The following is a 26,829-nucleotide window of genomic DNA, read 5'->3' on the forward strand; positions in this document are numbered from 1 at the left end:
TTATGAATTGAGTAAAAATGCTCAAATATTTTGAAGACGATTTGGTTTTAAAAAGAAATTGTTGGCTTGATAATACCCAGATCCCTGACTAACAGCACTTTCTATTCTTCCAAAATAAATATAACTATATGCCAAAATTGAACAGATTTTTATTGTTCTTGATCTATACTTTGATATTTCAAATGAAATTTATAGTATATTTTTGATAAAAATCCGGAATTCTCTTTAAAATAGTTGTAGGTGTCAAAATTATTATAAAATGCATCAGTTGATTTTCAAATATAATTCAAGCATTTAACAAAAAAAAAATTGTTTAATTTTGACCAAAGCTATCACGTGGAACCTTTTTGTCTTATGAACTTCCCGCCCTGGCCTTAAAACTCGCCTAACTTATTTTGGCAAAAATTTAACGATTTTCATGCGTGAGGAAATTTTGCGCATGGCTTTAGATATAATCTGCATTCAGAATTTAGACATTTATAAACATATTATATATTCACATGAGCTTTTCGGACATAATATCATATCATGAATCAGCCAAACTTTCTATTTAAATTTAAGAATTCTAAATTTTTACCTCGAATAGATTGTCAATCGTAGTGTAGAGCAAAATTAGAATTTTAAATTATAATTTTTAGAAAAAAAGTGAAGAAGTAAAGTTCCTAGATTCCTATTAAATGCTTCTAGAACTGAAACTTGCAATACTTTGTCACAACTACAACCGTTAGTTCATATACTTTACTTCTCATAATTGTAAAAATTTGAATGTCAAATGCCTCAAAGTCAACCGTATTTGATGAACGCATTCGCTGCTGTTGCACTCATTGATATGAACCTTAACAAAGTTTCGCTTTTGTTTGCAGTTGTCTGTATATAAATAAGCCGTCAAATCAGTCAGTCATACAAATATATTAGAGAACACATTAAATTGAAATAAAATCATAAAAATTGCCAGACGAGGTTTTAATTTTATTGCTGCATAGGGTGGGTGTGGAAACGTCTCTCAATTATTTTCGAACTACGGCTCTAGGCGAGACTCAGCTCGATACATATATAAAGATTGCAATTGAAGGAACAAACCAAAAAACAATATACATGAATTCGCGTTGATTTTATTGCACTGTTTTTTTATTCACTTTTTATTTATTATTCTGAATTGTTGCTGTGGATTGTAAACAAATGCTTAATTGTTGATGGTAGCAATGCAAATTACGTTTCACGCTTAACGTGTGGGCAGACTTTGAAGTGTTGTTGTTGCTTTGATTTTTTTTAGGTTAAACAAGTACAATGTGTGCGTACGAGTGTGAGTGTATATGAATGAGTGTATTGAGTGCTCGTTAACATCAAAAGTCAATGCATTTTTAATTTGTTTAATGCGCTGCTTTGCGCATTTGTCGTTACAATTAGCGTATCCGAAAGCTACCTCAACTACACACGTCATGTATGTGACTCAGGTGTGCGTGTGTGCCAATATTCATTTGAAATGCATGGGCCAGGCCAACAGCCAAACAGCCAGTGGCTACAACATTTTGACATTTTGTGGATGTGCGGCCCAAAAGGTTCAACAACATTTCAATGTCAAGTCGGCTCACGTTTAAGCTGTATCTGTCTGTGCGTGCGTATGTGTGCGTGTGTATCTGTGTGTGGGCGGGTGCCAACGTTATCCTGCGCCTGCCTGTTTTGGGCAGGCTGCAAACCTAACGACCAGCACAAAATGAGAGACGACACCTACCAAACGACATCATTTTGATGAGAAAAATGAAATTAAATTTTTGGCTCAAATGCTATTCAAAAATGTACGCAAAAGGACATAAGCCGTCCATTGACCTGGCCAAACAAATGTTTTGTTGTGCTTTAAATAGAAGTACAAGCAGAGTTCCCTCTGTGTGTGTGCTTTGGGCTAATTTTAATTAAGCAGCAGAAACCAGGCGCAAACAAAGAGCCAAGTCTCAGCTGCTCGAGCTTAAGACGGGCTTTTGTGTGGATGCCTGGCCGTTGGGCGGAGGGAGGGGGAGTTAAGCATTTGTGGTGTAACTACAAACGCACGCATAATTATTCATTTTGCAACCGCCGTCTTGTGGCAGTGCCACTTGAGCTCTTCTGCATATGATTGCCAGCAATTTGCGCCCGGAAAGGCAACAAGATGCAAAAATTGAAATAAATGACAATGGCAGCTTGATAAGGACAGATATACATATAAGTATATATAGATGCATATATATACATATATAGTGTATGTGTGTATATGTCTGTTAATCTGTCTGTCAGACGTTGCAACATGTTGCCATGACAATGACTGCGACTACAACTTATCAATGCTGCTGCTGATGCTGCTGGCGCCGTCTGCTGCAGGGCATGTCTACCACAATGCACATCAAATGTTCAGCTGACAACAACAACAACAAAATGCAACGTGTAACAATGTTGCGGCGTCGACGGCGACAGTTACAATAAATGTCATGTTAAAGGCAGTCGAGCAACAACAACAACAATAACACCCATCAGTTGCAGCTGACAAGAGAACTACCAAAACTCCGGCGGAGTCTGAAGACTCCAGACGCTACTCAACAACACTCACTCACACGGTGCAAACATGGCCCACAGCCATTTACCTGTGCGTGTATATGTGTGTGTGTGTGGGCGTGGCTAGAGCAGAACTTTTGCATAAATTGCGGCACTTTAATAAACCAAAAATGTGCCACAACACACAATTCCACAAGAAACTAAAAAGTGCGATGCAATCAAGATTTGATATAATAGACTAGCAGCATATAGCATATAAAAATATATATATAAGAAAACTATTCAAAACATATATAGCATAAGTAATATTTATTTAAATATATATAAAAAAAATATATATATATAAAACAATATATATATATATATATATATAAAATATATATATCAAAAATATTCCTAATAAAAATACATATAAAAACTATATAAAAAATTATTTAAAAAAAATCTATATAAAAAATTAAAAAACAAAATATATATTATAAAAAATAATTAAATATATATATAGTATGTATATATAAAAAATACATTTAAAAAATCTACATAAAATATTTCTACATTCGCATTACAATAGGTTTTATTTTATTCCTTTCGACTTTAAGAGAGCGGAAAAAATATACGAGAAACACTATATCAACTTCAAAAGCTTATTTACATTTGATGGGCGCTTTTCCAGCAGAACTTACAGTGAAAATTTACGGTCACTTAAGAAAATTTAAAACACAAAAAAATTCTAACTTGATAATTAATTGAAAAGATTTTTGTAAGAAAGAGCTGTGTTTATTTATAATCTAATAAATTTAATCTAATCTGCTTTATCATAATATAATCTGTTTTATCCTTCTTCATAGGTTTACGTTTCTTTAAACTTTTTTTTCTGACAACAGGGTACAAAATTTGTGCATCAGCGAAGAGTAGTCAAAATGTCAGTCAAAGGCAACGATGAGTGATTTGGGCCATAAAGTATAACTTGCCTGGAAAAGAACTCCACACACACACATACACACACCCACACTCGAATAGATACAAATACTCATAAACTATGCTGCATATATATATATATATATATATATATATATATACATTTAGACATATTTGGTTGGGCAATTTTTCGTTGCCTTTTGTAGATTTGAAATTGCATAAATTATTCTCGGACTGGCGCCTACGAGACGCATTTCATGTGCCACGTTGCACATACGCCTAGGCAGCGGGCGCATTTTGCAGCCGCTGACATTTTGGGGCAGCCACAAACAAAACAGAAAAAAATGGGCTAAAAGAATAAAGAGTGCAGCAATCAATCTTCAAAGTGTCAACACTTCCAAGAGTGTCACCTAACGTGCAAAAATATTCGGACTGCATTGAGAACTGTGTCCGTGGAATCCAGTTGTACCACCCGTTGAGAGATTTTATTTTTTTTGCTTTTTCCGGAAAATGTGCACAGTCGGCGACGGCAGCAGCTTGAAACGGAAATGCTCAGAAGGCTGTAGCATGCCGCTGACAAGAGTGGCCCAAAACAAAAAATGCTTTTCAAGCACTTTTGAACAGTTTAAAAAACATTCAGTTTAATATATTTTTAAAAATAAGAGAAAACCCCGATTAAATTGCCAGCAAATGTCTGTGCAAATATTTGCAAAGCATATTTATCTATATGCATTCCAAATTTCAGCTCCAATTCACGACATATGCGCGCCATAATAGCCAGATGAACGTGCCTCATCAATCATTTAAAAAAGAACTTATTTTCTTGTTTAAAGTTCGCCTTTTTTCCAGACTTTTATTTTGCAAGAGGACTGCAAAGACAAAGATTGATTGGCATATACGACCAAATGCCAAAAATTCAAACTTAGTGAGCACAAAAATTTTAAATACCCTAACTGAATTGGAAAAGGATTATTTGATTATATATGATACTTTTTTGCAATTTATTTTTAATTAAATAAAATGTATATACATTTATACAAATGCTAGTTATTTGTTCATATATATTAATTATTTTATTTAGATATTCTTTTATTTATTTACTTATGCCAACAGCTTCCGGTTCACGCCAACACGACATAAATAAATAAATTTATTTGCATATTTAAACAATAATTTTCCTTATGATTTTCTTTGTTCTTTGTATTTATTCGTTATTCAATTTGCCCATTAATTTTTTAATTTTATTAAAGCTAGAATTTAATGAAGCTGTTAAAAATTCAGAAGCATTTTATTTTAAATGTAGTTCTTTATTAGCAAATAACTAGTTTTTATTATTTATTATTATTAGTTTTAATAAATATTATTATTAATATCTAATATTAGAATTTATTTTTTGTTATTATTATGATTTATTATTTAATATAATGATTTACTATTTTTCATTACTATTATTATTATTAATTGAATGATTTATTATTACTATTTTTATTATTATAATTTAATATTATTATTTATTATTACCATTATTATTATTGATTATTACCATTGTTCTGTCCATGCGTATATATACAATATTAAAAAATATTTCTATAATATATATTATTATTTATTTTTTTTTAATTTATGCAGGATTTCTCTAACAATTCATAATTCATAATCCCATATACCATTTATCCTTTTATTGTAAAGAGTTGAATAAGCAGAAAAATAATAAACGCGATCTTTCACGCTTAATCATCAATATGGGACTGCACCCCAATAAATGAAGAGGGTATCGCAGTACGACAACAACAATTAACAGATGTGCCATCAAAATGTGAAGCGTAATAAATGATGAAACAAGTTGACTTAAGTCGCAATGAAAACACGCTGGAAACTACCCGAAACAGACGCGAAATTTTCCTAGCTGAGCGTGTTTTTTTCTTTTTTCTTTTATTTTGTTAATTATAATTATAGCTGATTAAAAGCTGAGACGAGTTCGGGTTTGTGGAACTCGCTAACTACAAATCCCACCCGAAAGAAGAGAGAATGTTGACAGCTGACGGGAGCTCTGTCCTTTGAAAGGACCCGCAGGCAGTCAATGATATGCGCTGATTAAAAAATCAGCGATGCGGCTTAGGAACAACCCTTTTGGGAATCAAGTTGCCAATTGCTGAAATGATTAACAAGTTGACTTGTGTTAATTATTAAAAAACCGGTTTCATTTTGATGGCTTAATCCTTTGGGCAAACAATGCGTTACGGCTAAGGACATACAGGAGAGGTAGGAGATTTCTCTCTGCCTGGCACTGCAATCAGTGCAGTGTATTCGTGTGCGCGTTGTTTTTTGTTTGATATTTAAAAAGTTTTTGGAATGGTTATCCCCGCAGTTGCCGCCTAACCCATCTAAACTTGGGCTCCCAACTTGTCTGGGACAAGTTCGGACCCAGAAAAACTTTATCTTATCTGTGCAGCAAAAAATAACTTTTAAAGCCCTTGAAATTGCAGCGGCGACCAACTAACATGAAGCCCGCGTTAGGGCGGGAGCTTTGGGCGCTTTAAAAACTTTTGGCCATGCCAATGCCTTCCTTCCACTTACCAAATGGCAAATCCTAGACAGTTAGTCATGGCAGGTTTATACAAATTTAATACGCCAACGCTTCGGATTCAGTTTTGGTTTTAGCTTCGGTTTCAGTGCGGGTCTGGGTCTGGGCGATTGCATGGCATTTTGAATGGCATTAAATATTTATAAATTCAATACAAAATGCAATTCGAAATGCATGCCAAGCGGCAGACTGCCAAAATCGAGCGAGAGAGAAAGAAAGCACGCACAAATAACAAGAGAGTGGGAGCGGGTCTAACAAAAAGAAAAAATTGAATTGTAAAGTTTTTAAAAGCAGCGCTCCAGACTAAAGCTGAGCTGGGCAGCTGGGAGCCACATAAGTTGGCCAGGGATTCAGCTGTTACAGATGAAGATACAGCCAAAAGATATGCACAGCGACAGGTAGCCGCAAACATTTTACTATTGTTATGCACAGCAAGCCCCCCCCTCTACCACACCACACTCCTGGCATTATCGTATATGCAATTGCTGTTGTGTGTATGTGTTCGCCATGAAATATTCAAAGTGAACTCCAAAGGATTGCATTTTGCTATCTGCATATAGAAGAGCGCGAGGGCGAGCTGCCGCTCTTTATGATTTCATTTGGCAGCTGCGGCTGCGTCTACAGCAGCTAATTGCCACTTGAGCAACTTGTGCGGTCTGTTCGATAGCTGTACGTACAGTTCAATATCCGCTCTACACAAAGGCAGACATATCAACAACAATAACAACAACAAATAAAAATAATAATAACCGCAGCATAATATGAAAACAATGTGCAGTTGAAAATTGCTTGCCTAATTCCTTTGGACGATAACACACACACACTCGCACACACACTCACATACAAAATATGCCGACATTGGCATAACAGAAAGTGTAAACAGTAATCCAATACAGCAGCCACATAAGAAGCTGCAACAATTAATAAGAGCACAACGAAACTTAGATACTCTATACGGCTATCAACACAATATATGTAAAAAGCTCTAGTTATTCCTAGATTCGAATTAGCAAACTTCTTTATCCTTTCCCTTAATCAGTTGCTGAATTGGACACTTGTACTTTTCTTTTTTATTCATCAATTCGAACCAGCAACCTTCCTTATACCTTGCCTCAATAAGTGGATAGCTTGGAAACTTGTATATTCTCTTTTATTCTGAGATTCGAACCAGAAATCTTTTTTATCCATTGCCCCAATAACTTGGGCCCTTCTACTATTCTTTTTTATTCCGCGATTCAAACCAGCAACCTTCTTTATCCATTGCCTTAATAAGTAGCTAACTTAGACAGCTTGTCTGTGTAATCTTACATTCTAGCAAATAATTTATAAAGTCCATACTTAAACATTTAGAATTAATCTCTTACATACCATCGGATGTTCTATTCATTGTGCAAATCTTGTTCTTTATTTATGCCCTTATTTATAGAGAGAATATATCTTTATAAATATTCAATACTATCTCGCTTAAATGCTCTTACATTAAAAACATAATATATTTTAAATGTTCATAACTTTAGTTAACTTTTATTAAATCCCCTAATGAATGCTCTATTTTCTTTTCAAATATATCTATGCACTTCCCACAACAAACTCACATATTTTATCTGTTTTATGTGACACCTAAAATATATTTGTATATACTATATGAAAATAGAAAGAAGAAAAAATAAACGTTGCCAGCAATTTTGTTGTACTTTTATTCAAGTTAATTTTGTCATTTTCTTTGCTAGCTGTTGAACAACATCTGCAAATTATCTGAAGTTTTGCGCTATGCAAACAATGCCACAACAAGCCGCCCCACCATCTCCTCCCCTACCGCAAGCTATAAAAGCCATATCCATGCCCTGTCCCAAGACCGTATCCAATTGCTAGTTTGTCAACGCGGGCAGTTTTTTGTTTCTATACTCGACATCTTATCACATGTGTGTGTGTGTGTGTGTGTGTGTAGTTTTCCAAGAACTGAAAACCCAGCGAATTGGCCATTTGTGAATGAATGCAGCAATCAGAAATGTGAATAAGTGTGAGTAGCGAGTGAATGAGTGTGTACAAATAGCCAGAGTCAGCTAGAGTCGCAGCTACTGCTGATTAATGAGAAAATAGCGCGAAAAATAAAATATATTTCCACTTATTCAATTTAAGTGTTTACAGCTAGCATTCGATTATACAAAAAGATATAGTATACCCTTTTTTATATTTTATAGATTTTACAGCAATAACTCACCTTAACTTGATAAGAATTCAAACGCGTCTTTGGCAGCAAGTTGAATGATGAGAAATCCAAGCGACGTGAGAAGATGCCGTTGCAACCAGAGGTGGAGCTACAAATGGAAATAAAAGCAAATGCGATTTAGAATCAAAAACAAAAAGACATATATATATACATATATATAAAGCTGTATATATAAACAAATATTAATGCTCGACTTGCGGGTATCATTATATTATAAAACACTAGAGAACGATTTTTTTAAAATCCGTTCTTTTTTAAGCGGTTTATACAACAAAATAGTTGCTTTATTTGTAACGAGAAAGTTAGGATATATTCGGCCAAAGATTTAATACCCTTGTAGACATTTGCTGATGTGTGTTTGATGAAAAATCATGGAAAACAGAATATTTTGCCATATAAGACTGTTATTTATTTTTCAACCGATCGCTTCCATGGCAGCTATATGATATAGTGATGCGATCCGGCCATTTCTGAAACAGTACCACCTGCAACAGAAAGTCGAACCCAAGTAAAGATTTTAATACGATAGCTTTATAACTGAGGGACTGGTGCGCATAGAAACAGACAGACGGACATCAACTCTGCTGTTGATGCTGATCTAGAATATATATACTATGCGGGGTCGGAGATGTCTTCTGCTATGCGTTAAACATTTCAAGACAAAATTATAATACCCTCTACAAGAGTACACAAATGTAGCTGCAGTTGGTTTAAATCGAGTTGTAGGAGTGCGTGGAGAGTTATTTACCGTGAACTAACCTATATGCCCATGTAGGGTATCATAGTATTAATGTGATAATATTATTGTTTGGTTTTTCAGCACATTCTGCAGGGTATACATAACATGCTTATACTACATAAATAAATATATACATTGCATATTTTATGACAGCATTTTTCTCCTCACAATATTCTTACGCTGTTCGCATCATGGAATTGCATTTCGAATATTGACAGCTGACAGCCAACGGAAATTGCATATGGGTTGTTGCACAAAGTGACGTCTCAGCCAGATAAAGATTTCCTTTTTGCCATGAAGCACACGTAGTTCGATATGGGACCAACGACAAGCGGTGCCCCGCCCCAAACGCCAACAAAAGCTGTATATGTATATACCTATACAATGTTTGGGTTTCGTTAAGGTAATACGTGCCGTTTTAAACTTGGCCGAAAGGCACAAGAACAGCTGTTAAATATGAGCTATGCGTTGCCAAAAGGGAAATATTTGTCAATGCATATCACAAAACTAGATTATCTACGCTTAATTTAAGACAATTTTTTGTGCTTGCGTCATTTGAAATTCTTAAATTATGTTTCATATTCAAAAAATAAATGGCAGAAAAAAAAGAAACAACAATTAGGTAATCTAAAGTAAAGCAAATATTGTAAAACTTTTATAAATAAAACAAAAACAAACAACTGAGTCAAAATTAAAACAAATAAAAACACAAAGCAAATTTTATACCCAAAGCTGAGTTTTCTGTTGTTGTTGTTTTTGGTTTTGTGCTTTGTCACGGACTGTGGAAGAATTTCATTGTTTTTTTTTTGCTGTGTATAATGCCCAAGCAAATAAAGTTATCAACAATACTCAATAAAAAAAAAACAACAAAATGTGCAAAAATATACAACAAAAAAACAAGACAAGCAAAGAAATAAACAGAGGGAGAGTATATAAAAAATAAAAGCGGAAAAAAGAAATGTCGAGAGCAAAACAAACGAATTTCTTGTTATGAATGTCTCGACTGACCTTGACATTGAATAGATTAAAATATTGTTTTTTGCTGTGCAAATATTATTAACGCAACAATTTAATGTGTTATCTTTAAGTCGAGCGAGAGAGCGCGAAAGAGAGAGAGAGAGAGAGAGAGCGCGAAAGAGAGAGAGAGAGAGAGAACACGCAACCTGCTATATAGCAGCAACCGCCCTCCGCCCACCCACTGAACTTGAACCGAGCAACGCCCCTTATCGAATTAGCGCAATAACAATTACGTCCACTAGAGAGTCGAGACTATTTTTAAACACTCAACTTTAAGTGCTGCAAAACGATTAACGCTATATATGGGCACATACACACACATGCATAGATATATATATACATGCATTTGACATCTATTTGAATATTGGAAATAGTAAACAACTCGAACGCTTTTCTTTTTAGTCACCCGTTTTTGTTGGGGATCAGCTTTGGGCCAGTCATCGCATACCCTTGACAAATATTAATTACCTATCTAATATTTTTAATTAAGTATTTGATTTATCTTCTTATACATAGAATAAATTTATAATATACAATGAAGCATCTATGTGCATTTCTATATATCATACGTGCTGAGCTTCTTCCCGAGATATCTTAATTCGCTCTTCAAAAACTTTATAAATAATAATCTTATTATTTTCCTATTATATAGAAATATATAGAAATATATATTTTATATATTTTTTTACTCAATTTGTACAACATTTTAATATCATCAAATTTTTGTTTAAGTTATCCAAGAATTTTTTGATAGGCCTTGAGGCAGTTAATACTGCATTTCAATCTAATTAATTACAGGGTATAAATCCAGCGCACTCTAGAGCTTTTCTGTATTCTGTATATATATCAAAAATAATATATATGTTATTTATATTTACACCTTACTTTGTACCTCGATTATATAACACAAACAAGAGCAAAAATAACAAATAAATTAAAAAGAATACCAGACCGAATGTCTACGTGACCCTCCCACCTCCCCCTTTTCAGTTCAACCCCTTCTTCGTAGCCAGCGATCGCTGCTGTAGGACAGCAAAAATTAGTCATATGCACGCTTATCAACGCGCTTAAAGCGAAATTGTAATTTATTTTTAAACAATTACACAATTAAGGCAAGCAAGAGGCGAGTTCGCGACGATGCTTAATTACGTCATAACAACAGAGGAGAGTTTAAGAACTTTTTATTTTTAAAGAAGAAATTAAAATATTAAAAAAAGAGTTAAATAAAATTATTAACGAAAGAAAAGAAAATACTTAAAATAAATGATAAATAAATAAAAAAGAAAGCAATACTTACAAATTGTAATATACAATAATTAAATACATAAATAGAATAATATTAACTAGCAAATAAAAAATAATACATAAATACATACACAAAATAAATTTATAGTTATAATTATAATTACATATACAATATATTAAGTATTATCTAATAAAGAAAAATATACAAAATATATGATAAAAGATAAATAAAAGAAATAAATTAATTTTAATTAAATATATAATATACATTTATTATGAATATATACATTTTATAATTTAAGAAAAATATATAAAAATAATATAATAATTATAACTATACTTAAATCTCTATATATAAAACTGTTTGTCCTGACTGACTGACTGACTGATTGGTGATCAACGCACAGCCCAAACCGTAAGAGCTAGGAAGCTGAAATTTTCACTGTAGCTACCTTATGTGATGTAGGTGCACGTTAAGACGGTGTTTCGGGAAATTCCACCCCAGTGTGGAAAAATCGCGAAAAACGTTTGTATGTAACTTTTTAGTTTACCATCGGATCGGCCTCTAACTTATTTTCAAAGATCTTTGTTCAAATTCATTTGAGGGGTGTTTCACACTTTTAGGAAAATCCATACCTCCTTGGTGGAAATGGAGGTCAAAGATTTGGTGGGTGACGTTTCGCGCTCAAATTCATTTCCAGAGATATATAAGAAAAATTATTTGAGACGTGTTTCACACTTTTCGCAAAATTCAAACTTCTTCGGGTTGAATGCGATTCAAAAATTTTTTTGGGCGAAGTTTTAAGTTGTGTCCGATTTGCTTCAAACTTATTTTCAAAGCTCTACATAAGAACTTAATAAATACGTATTTTAGCGATTTGGGAAATTCCACCCGTAACAGTGGTAAATTGGCGGAAAACGGTTGTATGAAAGTTTTTTGTTCACGATCTAATCGGCCCCAAACTTATTTTCAAAGATCTTTGTTCAAATTCATTTGAGGGGTGTTTCACACTTTTCGAAAAATTCGTTCCTCCTTGGTGGAAATGGAGGTCAAAGATTTGGGGGATGACGTTTTGTGTTCAAATTCGTTTCCAAAGATCTATAAGAAAAATCATTTGAGACGTGTTTCACACTTTTCGCAGAATCCAAACTTTTTCGGGTGGAATGCGACTCAAAGATTTTTTGTGCGAAGTTTTAAGTTGTGTCCGATTTGCTTCAAACTTATTTTCAAAGCTCTTCATAAGAATATAATGAATACGTGTTTGATAACGTCATTGATAAATTGGCGGAAAATGTTTCTATGAAAATTGTTTGTTTACCGTCCGACAAGTTTCAAAATCATCTTCAAAGCTTTTTGAGAGCGTTGATTTTTAACATACGTTCCACGGGCAAGGCCGGGTTATACCCGCTAGTATATAATATAATTAGTATTAACTGAGAAAATAAAGCAAGCAAAATGAAAATATGATTTATATTGAGGCATGTGTACCAAGCCACATAATAATTGATTAAGTGCCCATTGACTACATTTAAGTTAATTGATCTGTAGTCGTACCCTTAACCTAGTAGTAATACCCAAAACTGGACTGGGTCAGCGGAATCGGCCACGCCCATAACTGAGAGCGTGCGAATTTGTAGCAAAAGCGTTTTGGCCTTTTTTATTTAACTCGCTGTTAATTTGGCCAATTGAAATTGGCAATGCAGCTGCTCGTTGCCAAGATTCATAAATTCGTTGCGTTTCATTTTGCTTTTCTTTTATTTTTTGGGTTTCTTTAATGTGTTTTATTGTTTATTAATAAAAGCGCGGCCGATGTGCATATGGCTAATGAATTTTAATGGCTGTGCTCTCGGCTTAATTTTTGTATGCTTATTTTTTTTTTCTTTTTCGGGGGTCCGAACGCACGTGCGTCGCTGATTGCCATTTTTTTGTTGGTTTGTTTTATTTTATTTTTTTATTTTTTTTTTGGTTTTTACTGTGGCTGAGTGCTGACTGTTAATTAAAAGCTGTTTGAATGGTTATTTTATTCATTGGCATATCGCAAAGGTAAGTGGGTAGCATATATACTCACATTTATGTAGCGTATATACTCCATTTAAATGCCAAGCACCCGCAATAAGTAGAATAGGCTCCAGCTGAGCGGGCTGTAATTTATAGACGACGAGCAACAAAACTTCGTCTTGTCAAATTGGAGTTGGCACCGACCCGCCCAGCTCTGCCACACCCCGCCCCATCATCTCAACCAACTCAGAACAAAGGCTAAATTAGAATATTAAACAACATATAACACACCAGTATATACAAGGTTTTAGCTTTTTTTTTGGGCCTTTGTTTGGTTTTTTTGGTTCCGAGCAGCTGACTTTGACCTTGCTGGAAATTCCATGTACAACTTGTTGTGTTGTGCATATACTCCACAGCCTAGATCGGGGCATTATAGCTAGGCCATGATTTTTGTTTCGGGCTGTTTTTTTTATACACTAACAAACAATGAAATTGAAATTAAAGAAATGCTGTTGTTGGTGCGTCGATTTGCGCTGTGGCTCTGTCGTAATCTATGTGATCGAGTTCTTTTTTGCTGTCTGCGGTCTTTGCCTGGGTGAATGTGAGTCGCGATCAATCGGAAATTTAGCTTTAGGCTAAAACACTTCTGACAGGGTCTGCAGATAATCACTTTTGGATAGTGTTACGCATAGGTTATATGATGCACCTGCTTGGCACTGTTTTCCTTCTCATGGGCATCATTTTAGTAAGCCCCAATATTCAATAAATATTCTTCACTTATTGAAATACAAAAACTCATAGAAATCGCCTGGCTTTTTGATGGTTTATTTGGTAACAAATGGCATACACGTTTTTACCAGCACCACATACCTTACTCTCTTGGCTTTGCGATGTGTTCGTTGTATCTATATTGTTACGTTGTCAACTTTTGGTATTGGTATGTATTTAGCATATAATCAAAATATTTATATATTTCTATATCTTTTCAGTGTGTAGCATTTATTCTTGGTTAGTTGTCTATTCATTTCGACTCAGATGTAAATGGGAACAATCAATAGACTATGATGGTTCGGCTTTCTAAGCGTATATATATTAATATATATTAAAATGTTTTTTAATCCAAAATTCCACATTTTTTTCACATTTTATGTGCAAACCTCCTGAATATCTCATTATTTACAAAATAAATAAAAATAATATAACAAATTAAATAAAAATTAAACAATAAAAATAAATATAATAATAATATATACATATAATAATAATAAATATAATAATAATAAATATAATAATAATAAATATAATAATAATAAATATAATAATAATAAATATAATAATAATAAATATAATAATAATAAATATAATAATAATAAATATAATAATAATAAATATAATAATAATAAATATAATAATAATAAATATAATAATAATAAATATAATAATAATACATATATAATAATAATAAATATAATAATAATAAATATAATAATAATAAATAAAATAATAATAATATAAAGCTTAATTTGTTCAATTTTATAATATAAATATTTGATTTATATTAACTTGTTCTAGAAAGTCTTGTTAGTATTATTGACATGAATAAAATTGTGTTTTTTTTTTTTTTTTTTTTTCAAATATATGTCTCGATTTAAGAGTATTTGAAAGTCGCCTTTTTTAATTTATTTTATTTTCTTTACATATTATTTTAGCAGCTTTTATTTTCGGTGAGTTTGCTTTCTGACATTGTTATTCTTCGTTTTTCGGCCAAATTGCTTGTTGTTGTTGTTATTTGAACTGCTCTTGTGTATTTTCGGACATAATTTCACACTAATTTGTAAATTTGCTTTTAATGTCAAAAACAAAGAGTAAAATGCTAGAAAAAAATAAATAAAATGTCTGTAATTTTCGGCCAACTTGTTTGTCTACGAAACAATCTCGACTTTGCTAACCTGCAGCTCAAATCAAATTAAATACAAGAAACTGAGGCGAAAAATGCAAAATGAATTGCAAGCAATAAGAACCAAATCGAGAGCGAGTTTTATTGTTGTTGCTGCATTTGTTGTTGCATTGCTTCGAATCACTTCATTCCGTTGCAATTTTCAATCACGTGCTAAGTGCTGCCAGACAAAGCAGACACGAGAGACAATTTGTCTGCAGCGTTAGCATGCAACATGAAGGGGCAGCAGCAACAGCAGCAGAAACTACAACTATAACAACAACAACTAGTGCTCTTCACCATGGCAATTGCTGCATAATTTCTGTGCTCAAACAAAGGCAGCAAAGCGTAGAGCGAGTGGAGCTAGGATCCCCGTACAAAATCGAGTGGCAACTATTTGCCCTATCACGTACAAATTAAAAATGTGAAATGCTTCAATTTGGTGCAAGCAATGCGCTTGCAACACAAACACACAGACACACACACACACACACAGACACACACACACACACACAGACACACACACACACACACACACAGACACACACACACAGACACACACACACAGACACACAAAAGCAGTTGCAACAGCAGCAAAATGCTCTTTACAACGGGGCGTATGAATTGTGGAGCATCAAATAGATTGAGTTGCAAACTTGTTGTCGTTTGCTTCCGATATTAAGCTTTGTCAAGAAATAGATATGTACTCGACTAGTAGATACCCTGTATTCTCTAAATACATTTTTCTGCCTTTAACAGTCCGTTGCTCCAAGCTAAAGTGACCTTTACCATACATACACTTAACTATAAACATTTTAAATTCTTTATATTCTTCGGACTGTTGCATTCCGTTGCTTAATGTCTATATACCCTTTGTTTTAAAGCATAATGTATACAGGGTATTCAACTGTTTAGTTTATGCAAAATAACTTAAACGTGCGACAAAATATGTTTAATATTACCCTATTTGACTAAAAGAGTTTAAAATAGTCTTCCAAAAGCGGCTGTCAATAAATTTTCGAGTTTTTTATGTCAAAAACGCTTTAGTTTTGACTTTTTGTTTGTGGCTCAAATTTTGCATTAATTTTCAAACATATTTGAGAACAAACAAGTTTTTATACATGCATAGATAATTATATAAATAGCCATTTTTCAATATGTATGTCATAATTTAGTTTTAATATTTTAATTAAGACTGTTGTCAGGCAAATGAATTGATTTTTTTTTTTCTATATTCCAATTATTGACAATTCGTATGCCTCTTCCGTTTGTCAATACGAGCGATCAATAATAAGCTGACCGACTTGCATTAAATGCCAAAAACGATCAACCTTAATAACAACAGGCACCAACTGCGATTTTTTTTGCTATGAGAAACCTATTGAATTTGTCAAATAACTTGAATTGTTGATATTTTTGATAATTTAATTGCAGTTGTTGTTGTTGCTGGGCCACACCTAGCCATAAATATCGAAATACATATAAATAAATACCAAATAGTTGGGGAGGTACATAATTTTCGTGCATTTGCCGCAACTCACGTTTTTCACATCAATTTCGCGACACAACCAAAAGCAAAATTCAAATTCAATTTTCTATATGCGCTGACTAGTGTACACTGTGCACATATATTTATATTTTTTTGTGAGTTGCAATTGCAATTGGATTTCCATAGCTGGTTATTGATTAAATTTGCCACTTGGGCTACTTGGTTAGACGGAGCGGCAGCCGGCACGTCCACGCCCCTAAAATCTAGACAGCTAGCCTCGGGCTTGAACTTTTCAAAAGGCACACACAATCGCACACACAATCACACACATACACACATACTCGCACACACAGTAGGCTAGAGAGCAACAAAGCATTAGCTACCTGCCAATTTGTAGCCTCCAGGAAAGCCAAAACACAAACAAAACTGCAAAAACTGAATCATTGTGATTGCGAGGAAGCGATTTATTGGATTGCCCATTCGAAATGGCAAAGTTGAAGCCACAACGAAAAAACAAAATGACTGCAAATAATTTATCTCTAATTTACTTTTTACTTTCATTTCGCTTACAACTCTATTTTAGTCGAATATTGTGGGTGCAGTCTGAGAAAAACAAATTTAAATAAACATTTTCATATTTAGTTTTCCGCAAGCTCAAGCTAAGCTACAAAAAGAAGTTACGCACTGCAAATTTTTGGCAATTTATAAAGATTATGTCGAATTTGGCTTATCGGCTATTTGAGTAAATGGAAAGGAAACTTTAGCTTGCGGGGCGAGAAGTCTACAGCAAAAGTGCCTAACATATAAAAATGATTGGTAATTCAATACGATAAATGCAACAAAAAACAGCGTAAACTGAAAAAAGCAAACTAGCAGTGTACAAAATTTAAATGTAGTTTTAAGACAACTGACAGCTTTTTTAATGCCAATTGTCGATATTTGTTGAAGTGCATTAATTCAGAAATTCGAGAACCGATAGTTTTATGTTCAAAATTTAAATATTCCAAATTTTCGAAGGTTTTCCACAGATTGTAGTTCTATAATAAATGGGTTGTGATATTTATCAGTCGAGTTTCGATATTCTACAAATTTTTTCGATGCAAATTTCAATAGTTAGTGGTAGCCAATAATCAATGAATTAGAGCTCTGGCTCTGCAGTCGATATTTTTAATAGCAGATATACTTCTTAATCAATATTTGCGATAGTCGATAATTCCATGTTCGACATGTTATTCTAAAGCTTTAAACATTTTTCACGAGACATATTTATTTATTTTTTGTATAAATATAACAGAATATGCCAAACCACATAAAGATTTATAGTATTCGTCGATTATCCTCTTAATTAAGGCTCACCATAGACAATTTATAATAAATAGGCACAATAAATTAATTATATTATATAGATATATTACTATTTGGTTTAATAATTTTACTATGCCCAATATTTGAAATTTGTCTACCCCACTAAAAATCGTTTTAAATGTCGTTTAATTGCTCAATGAGTTTAGCGTGTCTAGTTCGCTGTAGCGGGTGTTTACTGGCCAACATGTATAAAATAGGCGAAACCACTTTTAAGCGTTGCTCTCCCACAAACTGACCGCAAATCGCCAGAGCATCGAACACGAAAATCGGCGTCGACTGCAAATTGATTAATGGCATTAAATGCATTCAACAATTTCCACCCGGCAGCAGGCAGCGGACAGCAGCAACAAGTTTTTAATGTGTAATGTGAGACCAAATGATTGTAGTCGAGTGTTTGGTTTGCTGGCTGCCGATCTACGCTTATTAATTGCTGTTGTTGCTTTGGCCCAATATGGCCATTTGGCTGGCCGTTTATCCCATATCAGATCGGTGCAATCTTCAGCAGATATCAAATTGCGGCAACAGCTAACAAAATTTGTGGCCATTTCGCAAAATTTGCGCGGAATTAATTGCGCAAATTGTAGTCCAACAACAGTGGACCATAATTTACATTTAAGCCATGAATAAATGATCGATAGGAATGTGTTTATAAAAGAAATTTATGCATTTCTTGGCGCTGCCACAGATACAAATTTATGCATGTATTTAGCTTGACTGTCGCCGCAATCGTGTCTTGCTCAAGCACAAAGGCGTGCAAATTAATAAATATTTTATAATAATAACAATATAACTAATATTATTGCATTTTTTAAAGACCAACACACAAGCTAATTAAATGCGCCCGCAACAAACCACAATTTCTAAGCGGCCCACATGACGACAGACACTTTTAAACAATAACAAATGAGAGGAAATAATGATTTTCGGCTTGACGAAGATCAAATACCCTTGTAGAAATACGAAGACAGTTATACTATGTTATTATAGTTAAAATATAAAAGGTTGAAGATGATAGAAGTAATCGACTCGTCGCCTACCTATGGCAGCTATATAATATATTCATCTGATTCGTATTTAAGGGCTGCTTCAATGCGTTGCACACTACATCACTCAATTGTTATACTCTAGGCAAGTGTATGACAAAGAGAAAAATGCACTTGAATCACAATAGCGCAACATAAATCATAGCTAAAAGGCCATGTCAGATGAGATCAGTTCCAGCTACAATATGGTCTCTTAACAACACGCACGGGCCAAGGAGCAGCCCAGCCCCAGCTGCCCAGTTGCAGCTCCAGCGCTGAACTTTAAGCCCAGTAGCCAAGCAGGCGGCAAGGCAGGCGTGTGCCAGCCAATTGGCAATTGGCATTCGAAATGCAACAGAAAAACGTGAATGTCATTAGAGTCAATTCCAAGTTGATGAGCGAGATTCAAAGCGAATCGAGTCCGCGTCTAGTAAAGTTGTGAGTGGATTTAAACTAGTTCTGAATGCGACAGGCGACCTGGGTGCGGTGGTCAGGCACACGAATTCAAACTTTAAGCACATAAAAAAACTAAACTAAACCAAATGAGAACAGCGACAGTTAAAGTTAACATTCGGGCTCTTTAACGTTTTGGGCTGAAAGTGCAAGAAACTCATAAATTAGACTGATTGTGGAGCACACACAACACACAGCTGCTGTCAGACGTGGATGCACGTTGTGCGGTCAAATAAATAGAAAATTAGCCAGACATTGGCCAGTCGAGCCAAGCAAAAAACGTACAAATAATGCGGCAATATGTTGCTGCTGCTGCCATAGCTGCTGCTGTTGTTGTTTCTGCTGCAACATAAAGAAAGAAAAGCAACGCACATTAGTTGCCATAAAGGCAACGGCAACATCTCTCATTGCCGTTAATTAATTGCAAGCGGCCAGGCGGGGTTCAACACTCAACCATGTAACAGTTAATACCAAAAAATTCATTTGGATTTACTTAACTTTACTTTATTCCCTCATAAGTTGAGCGATAAATTTTAGCGCCAGCTGCCAGCCATACGCCGTGTGGAGTTAAATATATCAGTAAAACTTTTACTCAGTTGAGAAAAATAAACCAACATGATATGATATGCAACTGATTGACTGCACATTAAAAATCATCAGAAGAAACATCAATTTATTTAATTGTTTTATATGCCCCAACGACCCGATTTAACTACAAACCTATCTAATCAATCCTTAAGCAAAACCTACAAAATATGGCAAAGCAAATTGCCATAAACCACAAAATATTCTGCTATATATACTATATATATATATATACTAAATTTGTTCTATTTTTTTACTTTAGTTTTAATTAAATAATAAAAAAAAAATAATAAATTGAAAAAAATATAAATAAATAAAATTAAAAAAAATATAAAATAAAAACCAAATATAAAAATAATGAAATATAAAAAAATAAACATAATAGATAAATGAATACAATAGAAAAAATTCATATTAAATAATAATATATAAAAAGTTAATAATAATAATATAGAAATAAAAAAAAAAAAAAATAATACAAAAATAAATAAAAATAAAGAAAATAACAATAAAAAAAGGCAAAAATAAAAACAATTTAAAAAAATAACTCATAAAATAATTAAAAAAAAAATAAAATATAAAAAAAATAAAATATAAAAAAAATAAACACACAAAAAAAATTAATACAAAAAAAATTTAATAATAATTTTTAAATATATATATCTTATTGAATAATAATAATTTTCTTTTGATATAATTTGAAGCAAGCGTTTTATTTCTTTTAACAACCATTTAATGAGCATTTTCAAATGTATAGCCCTGTTATAAACCTATAGAGATTCACTGCTATTTGCCTAATAATCACCAAATATCACAGTTTTTTTTACGTTTTTTACATACTATAACTAGCGATAAGTTGTTATAATATAATTATTCAATAGGCATCGCAATTTTTTATGAGTCATACAGAAAAATGAATGTGCCTTAAAATTGTTAACGCTTGCGTGTTAATCGCAAACAAATTAAAAATGCCGCAAAATAAACTCACACACGCACACACAACGCTGGCGGCACACACACTCGCATATATATATTTATATATATATACTGAAAACTTGTTAATGAAAATGCCACAAAATTCCCATAATGCATTCTATGCCAAGCCGGGCGCTGCCTGTGGACAACTTCACGCTGCGCTGCCCCATGGCAGGCAGGCCACCAAGTGGGCGAGGGCAGACGGCGGGCATAGCGGGGCAAACAGAGACACAGAAGAAACTGGCGCGCCAAGCTGTGAAAAGTCTCATTACTTTGGACAAATATGCAATTTGATGTTAGTTGGGTGTTATGGTAGTTATATGCAGTCTTATAGACTGGGAGACAGAGCCGACTGCCAAATGTGAAAAGTTGCCACGTTTGCTCTGCTTTGGGGCAGAGACCGCAAAAGTTGGGCGGCAGGCAGAGCGTATGTGGCTGCGCTCGCGTGTTGCGGTGGCAAGTTCAGACAAACAACAACAACAACGAGAAATAAAGAAAAACAGACAGCTAGACAGACAGTTAGACAGGCAGCGTCATAGATACGACACATATGCGGGCCAGGCCTCTATGGCCACTAGCGAGTTGCAGCTTGGGACTTGATCCCTTTTCATTTCTCATGCCACACGCACAGTTTCTTTTTGCAATTAAAACGGATTTTGCATTTTGTATCTCGTTTGTAAATACCCCTTTTTTTCGAAGAGGAAATTAGGGTATTAAAAAGTTATGCTTATTTAAGTAAAAGCCAGAAAAAACTTGTCCTCTATTAAGAATTAAATTTTTTAATGAATGAACGATTTGAATATCTGGAGCTCATATTTCCAAAAATAAAAAAAATTCTATTCCGCTTTTAAACACTTAAATGTAATGTTTTTAAAAACCACATGAAATTACTTTTGTAAACCATGAAATAATTAATAAAATAAACAATATAGGAACAGCGATAATTATGTTTTCAGAATAAAAATCATTTATAAAACCGAAACATAGTTTCTATTTTATCGAAACATTATAGTTTCTATTTTATCGAAACATTTATTTATCGATAGCCTTTCCTCTTGCCCTACAATCGATAAATATAAAAGAACGGACCTATTTTCATTAGAGTTAATCTCAGAGTTTATAAGAATACAATCCATAAATTCGAAGAAAAAAAAATTAAGATGATATGAATAAATAAATTATGTAGCTTTTATTTTGCCACTGTCCTTAGTTTTAAGTATAAATACTGTAAATAATTGTTTAACAATTGGAAAATAGCAAAAAAGTGTATGCTGAATACGGTACTTTAGTTTTGTAGCTCTTCAGTGCTAGATGCAGGGTAACTCCCAGTCAAGCACTTTCGATTAGATCCATGTTTCTTGCATTTGCAACATATGTAGACATTTTTCAGAGGCGTCAAATTAATTGCCACAAGTTGCGCATGTGATAGTGCTTCTTCTTCTACTTTTTTTCACTTTGTGTGTGTGTAAATTATTGATATAGGGAGGAGGAACGAGTGAGAGCCTCTCGTTCGTTTGTGGCGCAAAGATTTGCGCAAATATTTGCGACTGGATGCAAAGAGCTTAACGACTTTTGGCTGTTGTTTGTCTGGCCGTGTTTGCTTGTTAGTTTGTTTGCTGCCACAACACACACACACACGGACACACTGAAACACACACACACATACACACACACACACAGATATACAGTCAGGCAGTTAGGCACATCGATGGCCAGACGCTCATTTACACGTGTAAGAGAACCAGACCAGACATCTAATCGTTTGATTTTGATTTAATTAATGCCGTTAGCTAAATATGCACACAAATACACATACACACACAGCACACATTTAATTAGCTTTTTCGAGGGTTCAAATACATTTCGTCGAACTAGCTTTAAATATTTAAGCAGCGCAAGCAAATGATTACCAAAAACTAAATTCTAAGCTCTAAACTCTAAACTCTCATGCGTAAAACTAGTTGCATTTACTTAAAAGTGTCTTAAAGATCGTTTCGAGATCTTTGAGCAAACAGCAGCGTTTAAGCCATGGGAACACCAGCTTGGCAAACACATAAAACGCTAAAGATGCGCAGTTGTATCTTTGCAGCTACAAATCTATCTTAATAACAAATTGAGCTGTCAGCGGCACTCTTTACCTATTTGAGCCAACTCAACAAAAGATTTGAATGCTCAGCTGCCGCCGCTGGGCGTTGGCCACCAAACAACCAAAAGCCAAAAAGAAGTCGAGATAAATAAAAACATATTCATCAGATAATTAGGCAACAAGCGAGGCACTGCTGCTGCTGTCTGTTAAGCTTTGGCCATTAATTCCAATTGCCAATATTTTTGTAGCAATTTATTTCTGATGCCAAACAAAGGCGCTCGCCGCACGTATCTATGGAATTGTGTGAGTATCTGCAACTGTATGTAAAAATGTATCTTTATTCATACATACATGTCTTTTTATGTGGGAATATATAGCTTTATATGTATATGTATCTTCGTCTGCACATGTATCTGTGTGTGTTACTGTATCTGCGATTTTATAGGTATCTAAATGATATTTGAATATCTGAAATATGTTTTTCTATATCTGTATCTGTATCCGTATCTGCATCTGTGTCTGTATCTATATCTGTACCTGTATCTATATCTCAATCTGTATATACCTTTAGTATCTAAATCCGCATCAATATCTGCATCGATATCTGTATCTATGTCGGTATCTGTAGCTGTAACTGCAACTGTATCTATATGTGCACTCCACCCATTTGTATGCCACAATTCTCGCATTTAGCCGCCCCAAATTGACACATGACATGACAGGCCCAGCTTCAAGCCACAATATCTATCATGAACAACGGGCTAAAGGGGCTAACTGAGCCACAACTTCGGCAAACTGTCTGTGATCTGTCTATATGAATGCACACATACACGCGTGATTTATATATTCAATTAAAGTTCGCCGCCACAAACGGACAGCAACAACAAGAAGAACAACTAGAAATCGACAAACATTTTTCATGTGCCACAAAATATCTACCCAAGACGTGTCATTAGACCTGGCGCAACTAGAAATAGATACGATAGATCAAAACTGAAACTTGGTACATTTTAATTGACCGCACGGCAAAATAGTATACCCTATAAAAAGTGTATTAAGTGTGGTATTTTATGGTTTATATAAATTCATATAAAATATTGATTATGGAAAATTTAATGGTTCTGAATATATGGTAAACATTTTGATATGTTTTCTTGTTTTACTTTGTATTTTTTACCTTTAATTTTGTAGAGTATTTAGTTGTTTAAGCTGTCTGCTACTACTAATGTTTATTTTTATTTAATTAAATAACATTATTGTAGTTATTATTATCGCTGCTGCTGTCTGGTTATTTATGAGCCACGGCATAGGCTTAGATTTTTAATTAATTCAAGGCTTTTATGGCACGCTCGAAGTGGACGCCGATGCGAACGTAGCTGCTGGCGCAATCGTCGAAGCTCTTCAAAAAGTGTTGCCTTGCCCAATAATTGTGTAATTTAGTTGTTGTTTTATTATTTTTTTTATATTGTTGTTGCTGTCTGTGGTCAGTCAACGCACTGAGCTCAGCTGCAAATTAGACAATAAAACAAAAGTCAAACAGCAGCAGCAGCAGCCACAAAACAAATACCCCGTGGCCGAGCCCGACACATTGTCAAAGCTTAATGGGCGTTGGCGTGAAAATTCTTTAGAAAAATTACGGAAAATTAGTGCGCATTGAGCGCACACAGTTGAGCGACCTTTTTTTTTGGTGTTTGTGGTACGTGAAGAGCGTATAATAAATAACAATAAATTAGCTGGCCAAAATGTGCACCCTCAGAGATTGCAATTCAAATTCATTAAAACAATCCAAATTAGACAAGTCATTCGGAGCGGGTCTACGCCTGACCAGCAGCACGTCAGCATAATTAGACCAAGACCGCGGCAGGGAGGAAACCAAATAAAAAAAAACATTACAAAAATATGTTGGCCCACGCTAGATGACGTTGGCAATTATTGTTGTCGCCACCGTGTTGCACCCTCACACATCAAATATCAGGCGCCGCTCTAAATGCCAGGGCCAACTGCAAAGTCAGCGACTGGCCAAATATGCCACATATAGTATAGCCCTATATATAATATGTATGTATATGGGGACAGATTGTGCCTGGGCCCACCCGCAGAAGCCTTGGTTGCCTGTGAATTGGAGTGAAAAGACGCGTTGCTTAAGTGAAAAACATGCAAATGAGACAACACAGCAAGAACAACAACAACAACAACAGCGGACAAAAAGTTAAATGAAATTCATATGAAAATGTGGCAAGTGCTGGGCCTGAGCCTAGCCCTAAGCCCTAGCAACATGTTAAGCGATATTTATATGATTTTTTCGAGATTTCTTATTAAGATAGCACAAGCAAAGCCGCAGGTAGCCAACAACAACAACAACGACAACAACCATCGACTTAGTTGCAGGTAATTGTTGTTGAAGTTATGACAGAAAAGGGCATTTTTCATGTGGCAACAACAGACAGAATGGCAAACAGTTGCAGATAAGCAGCCCCAAAAATGCGGCACAATTAATTCAAGACCCTCATAGACAGCACAATAAAGCAGAGATAAAATAATAAAAAAATTAAAATAAAAATAAAAACAGAACAAAATGCCTGTTACTTATGAATGGCACTTATAAATCCGAAGACAAATTGAGGGAAAACAGCTGCCCCATGCAGCTCTACATAGATGCTATACTATACAAGAACACGCTATATAGAGCTCAGAATCTGTATCTGTATCAGAATTGTCGTCAGCATGACATAAGCGCAGGCAATTCGAACTGTAACTGGGTGGCCAACAGAAACAAGCACATTTAATTAAGACTTTTTACTCTTTTATAAAATATAAGTTCAAGTATATACTATAGAAATCGACGATAAGACTAAAAAATTAGATAAAAATGCTTGTTGAGCCCATAACAAAGGCGCGTTCGCAGAAATGAAACAAAATTGTTACAGCGAGTGCTCAACAGCAAATACAACAAATGCGATAATAAAATAAAGGCATGTGGCAAATAGTTAACAAATCAAAAAAAAAAAAAAAAAAATAACAAACTGCTCGGTTGAGTCTCAATAATATGACTAATTCTAAATTGGAATGGGTGAACGGAGGGGTCTGTCCAAAATATACAAATAATATTGAATTGGGAAAACCGCATTAAAATTACTCGCGAAAATGTATGCAAATTTTAGAGCCCTATATTATAGTAGCGGCGGCAGAGCAATCAGGGTGAACAAAGTGTACACTTATTATAAACTTATTATCATTATAATTATTAAATTATTATAATTATTAAATTATTACATTTATTAAATTATTATAATTATTAAATTATTATAATTATTAAGTTATTATAATTATTAAATTATTATAATTATTAAATTATTATAATTATTAAATTATTATAATTATTAAATTATTATAATTATTAAATTATTATAATTATTAAATTATTATAATTATTAAATTATTATAATTATTAAATTATTATAATTATTAAATTATTATAATTATTAAATTATTAAATTATTATAATTATTAAATTATTATAATTATTAAATTATTATAATTATTAAATTATTATAATTATTAAATTATTATAATTATTAAATTATAAGTATGAAACAGTAAATTATTATTATTTAGTATTATTATTATTTTGTATTATTATTATTATGTACTATTATTATTATT

General features: G+C 33.7%; 1 protein-coding gene and 1 long non-coding RNA gene across 4 annotated transcripts in view; one reads left to right on the top strand and one right to left on the bottom strand.

Moving 5' to 3' along the window:
* Window positions 1-26,829, bottom strand: part of heca (headcase) — a 107,801-nt gene that overhangs the window by 53,464 nt on the left and 27,508 nt on the right. Inside the window, 1 exon segment of the mRNA XM_064696559.1 lies at window positions 8,247-8,343. Coding sequence (XP_064552629.1) covers window positions 8,247-8,343 — 97 coding nt within the window.
* Window positions 13,700-14,411, top strand: LOC135438560 (uncharacterized). Of its 3 annotated transcripts, none has more exons than XR_010437898.1 (4): window positions 13,700-13,856; window positions 13,909-14,000; window positions 14,057-14,192; window positions 14,245-14,411. It is a non-coding gene; the product is annotated as an uncharacterized LOC135438560 (long non-coding RNA). The 3 variants fall into 3 exon arrangements; XR_010437899.1 differs by having other exon boundaries at window positions 14,252-14,411; XR_010437900.1 differs by having other exon boundaries at window positions 14,057-14,167.

This window comes from Drosophila montana, unplaced genomic scaffold (genome assembly GCF_035044405.1).
Source record: "Drosophila montana isolate Dmon_TW-CO22-7 unplaced genomic scaffold, ASM3504440v1 contig_3848_1, whole genome shotgun sequence".
NCBI classification, from domain to species: Eukaryota; Metazoa; Arthropoda; class Insecta; order Diptera; family Drosophilidae; genus Drosophila; species Drosophila montana.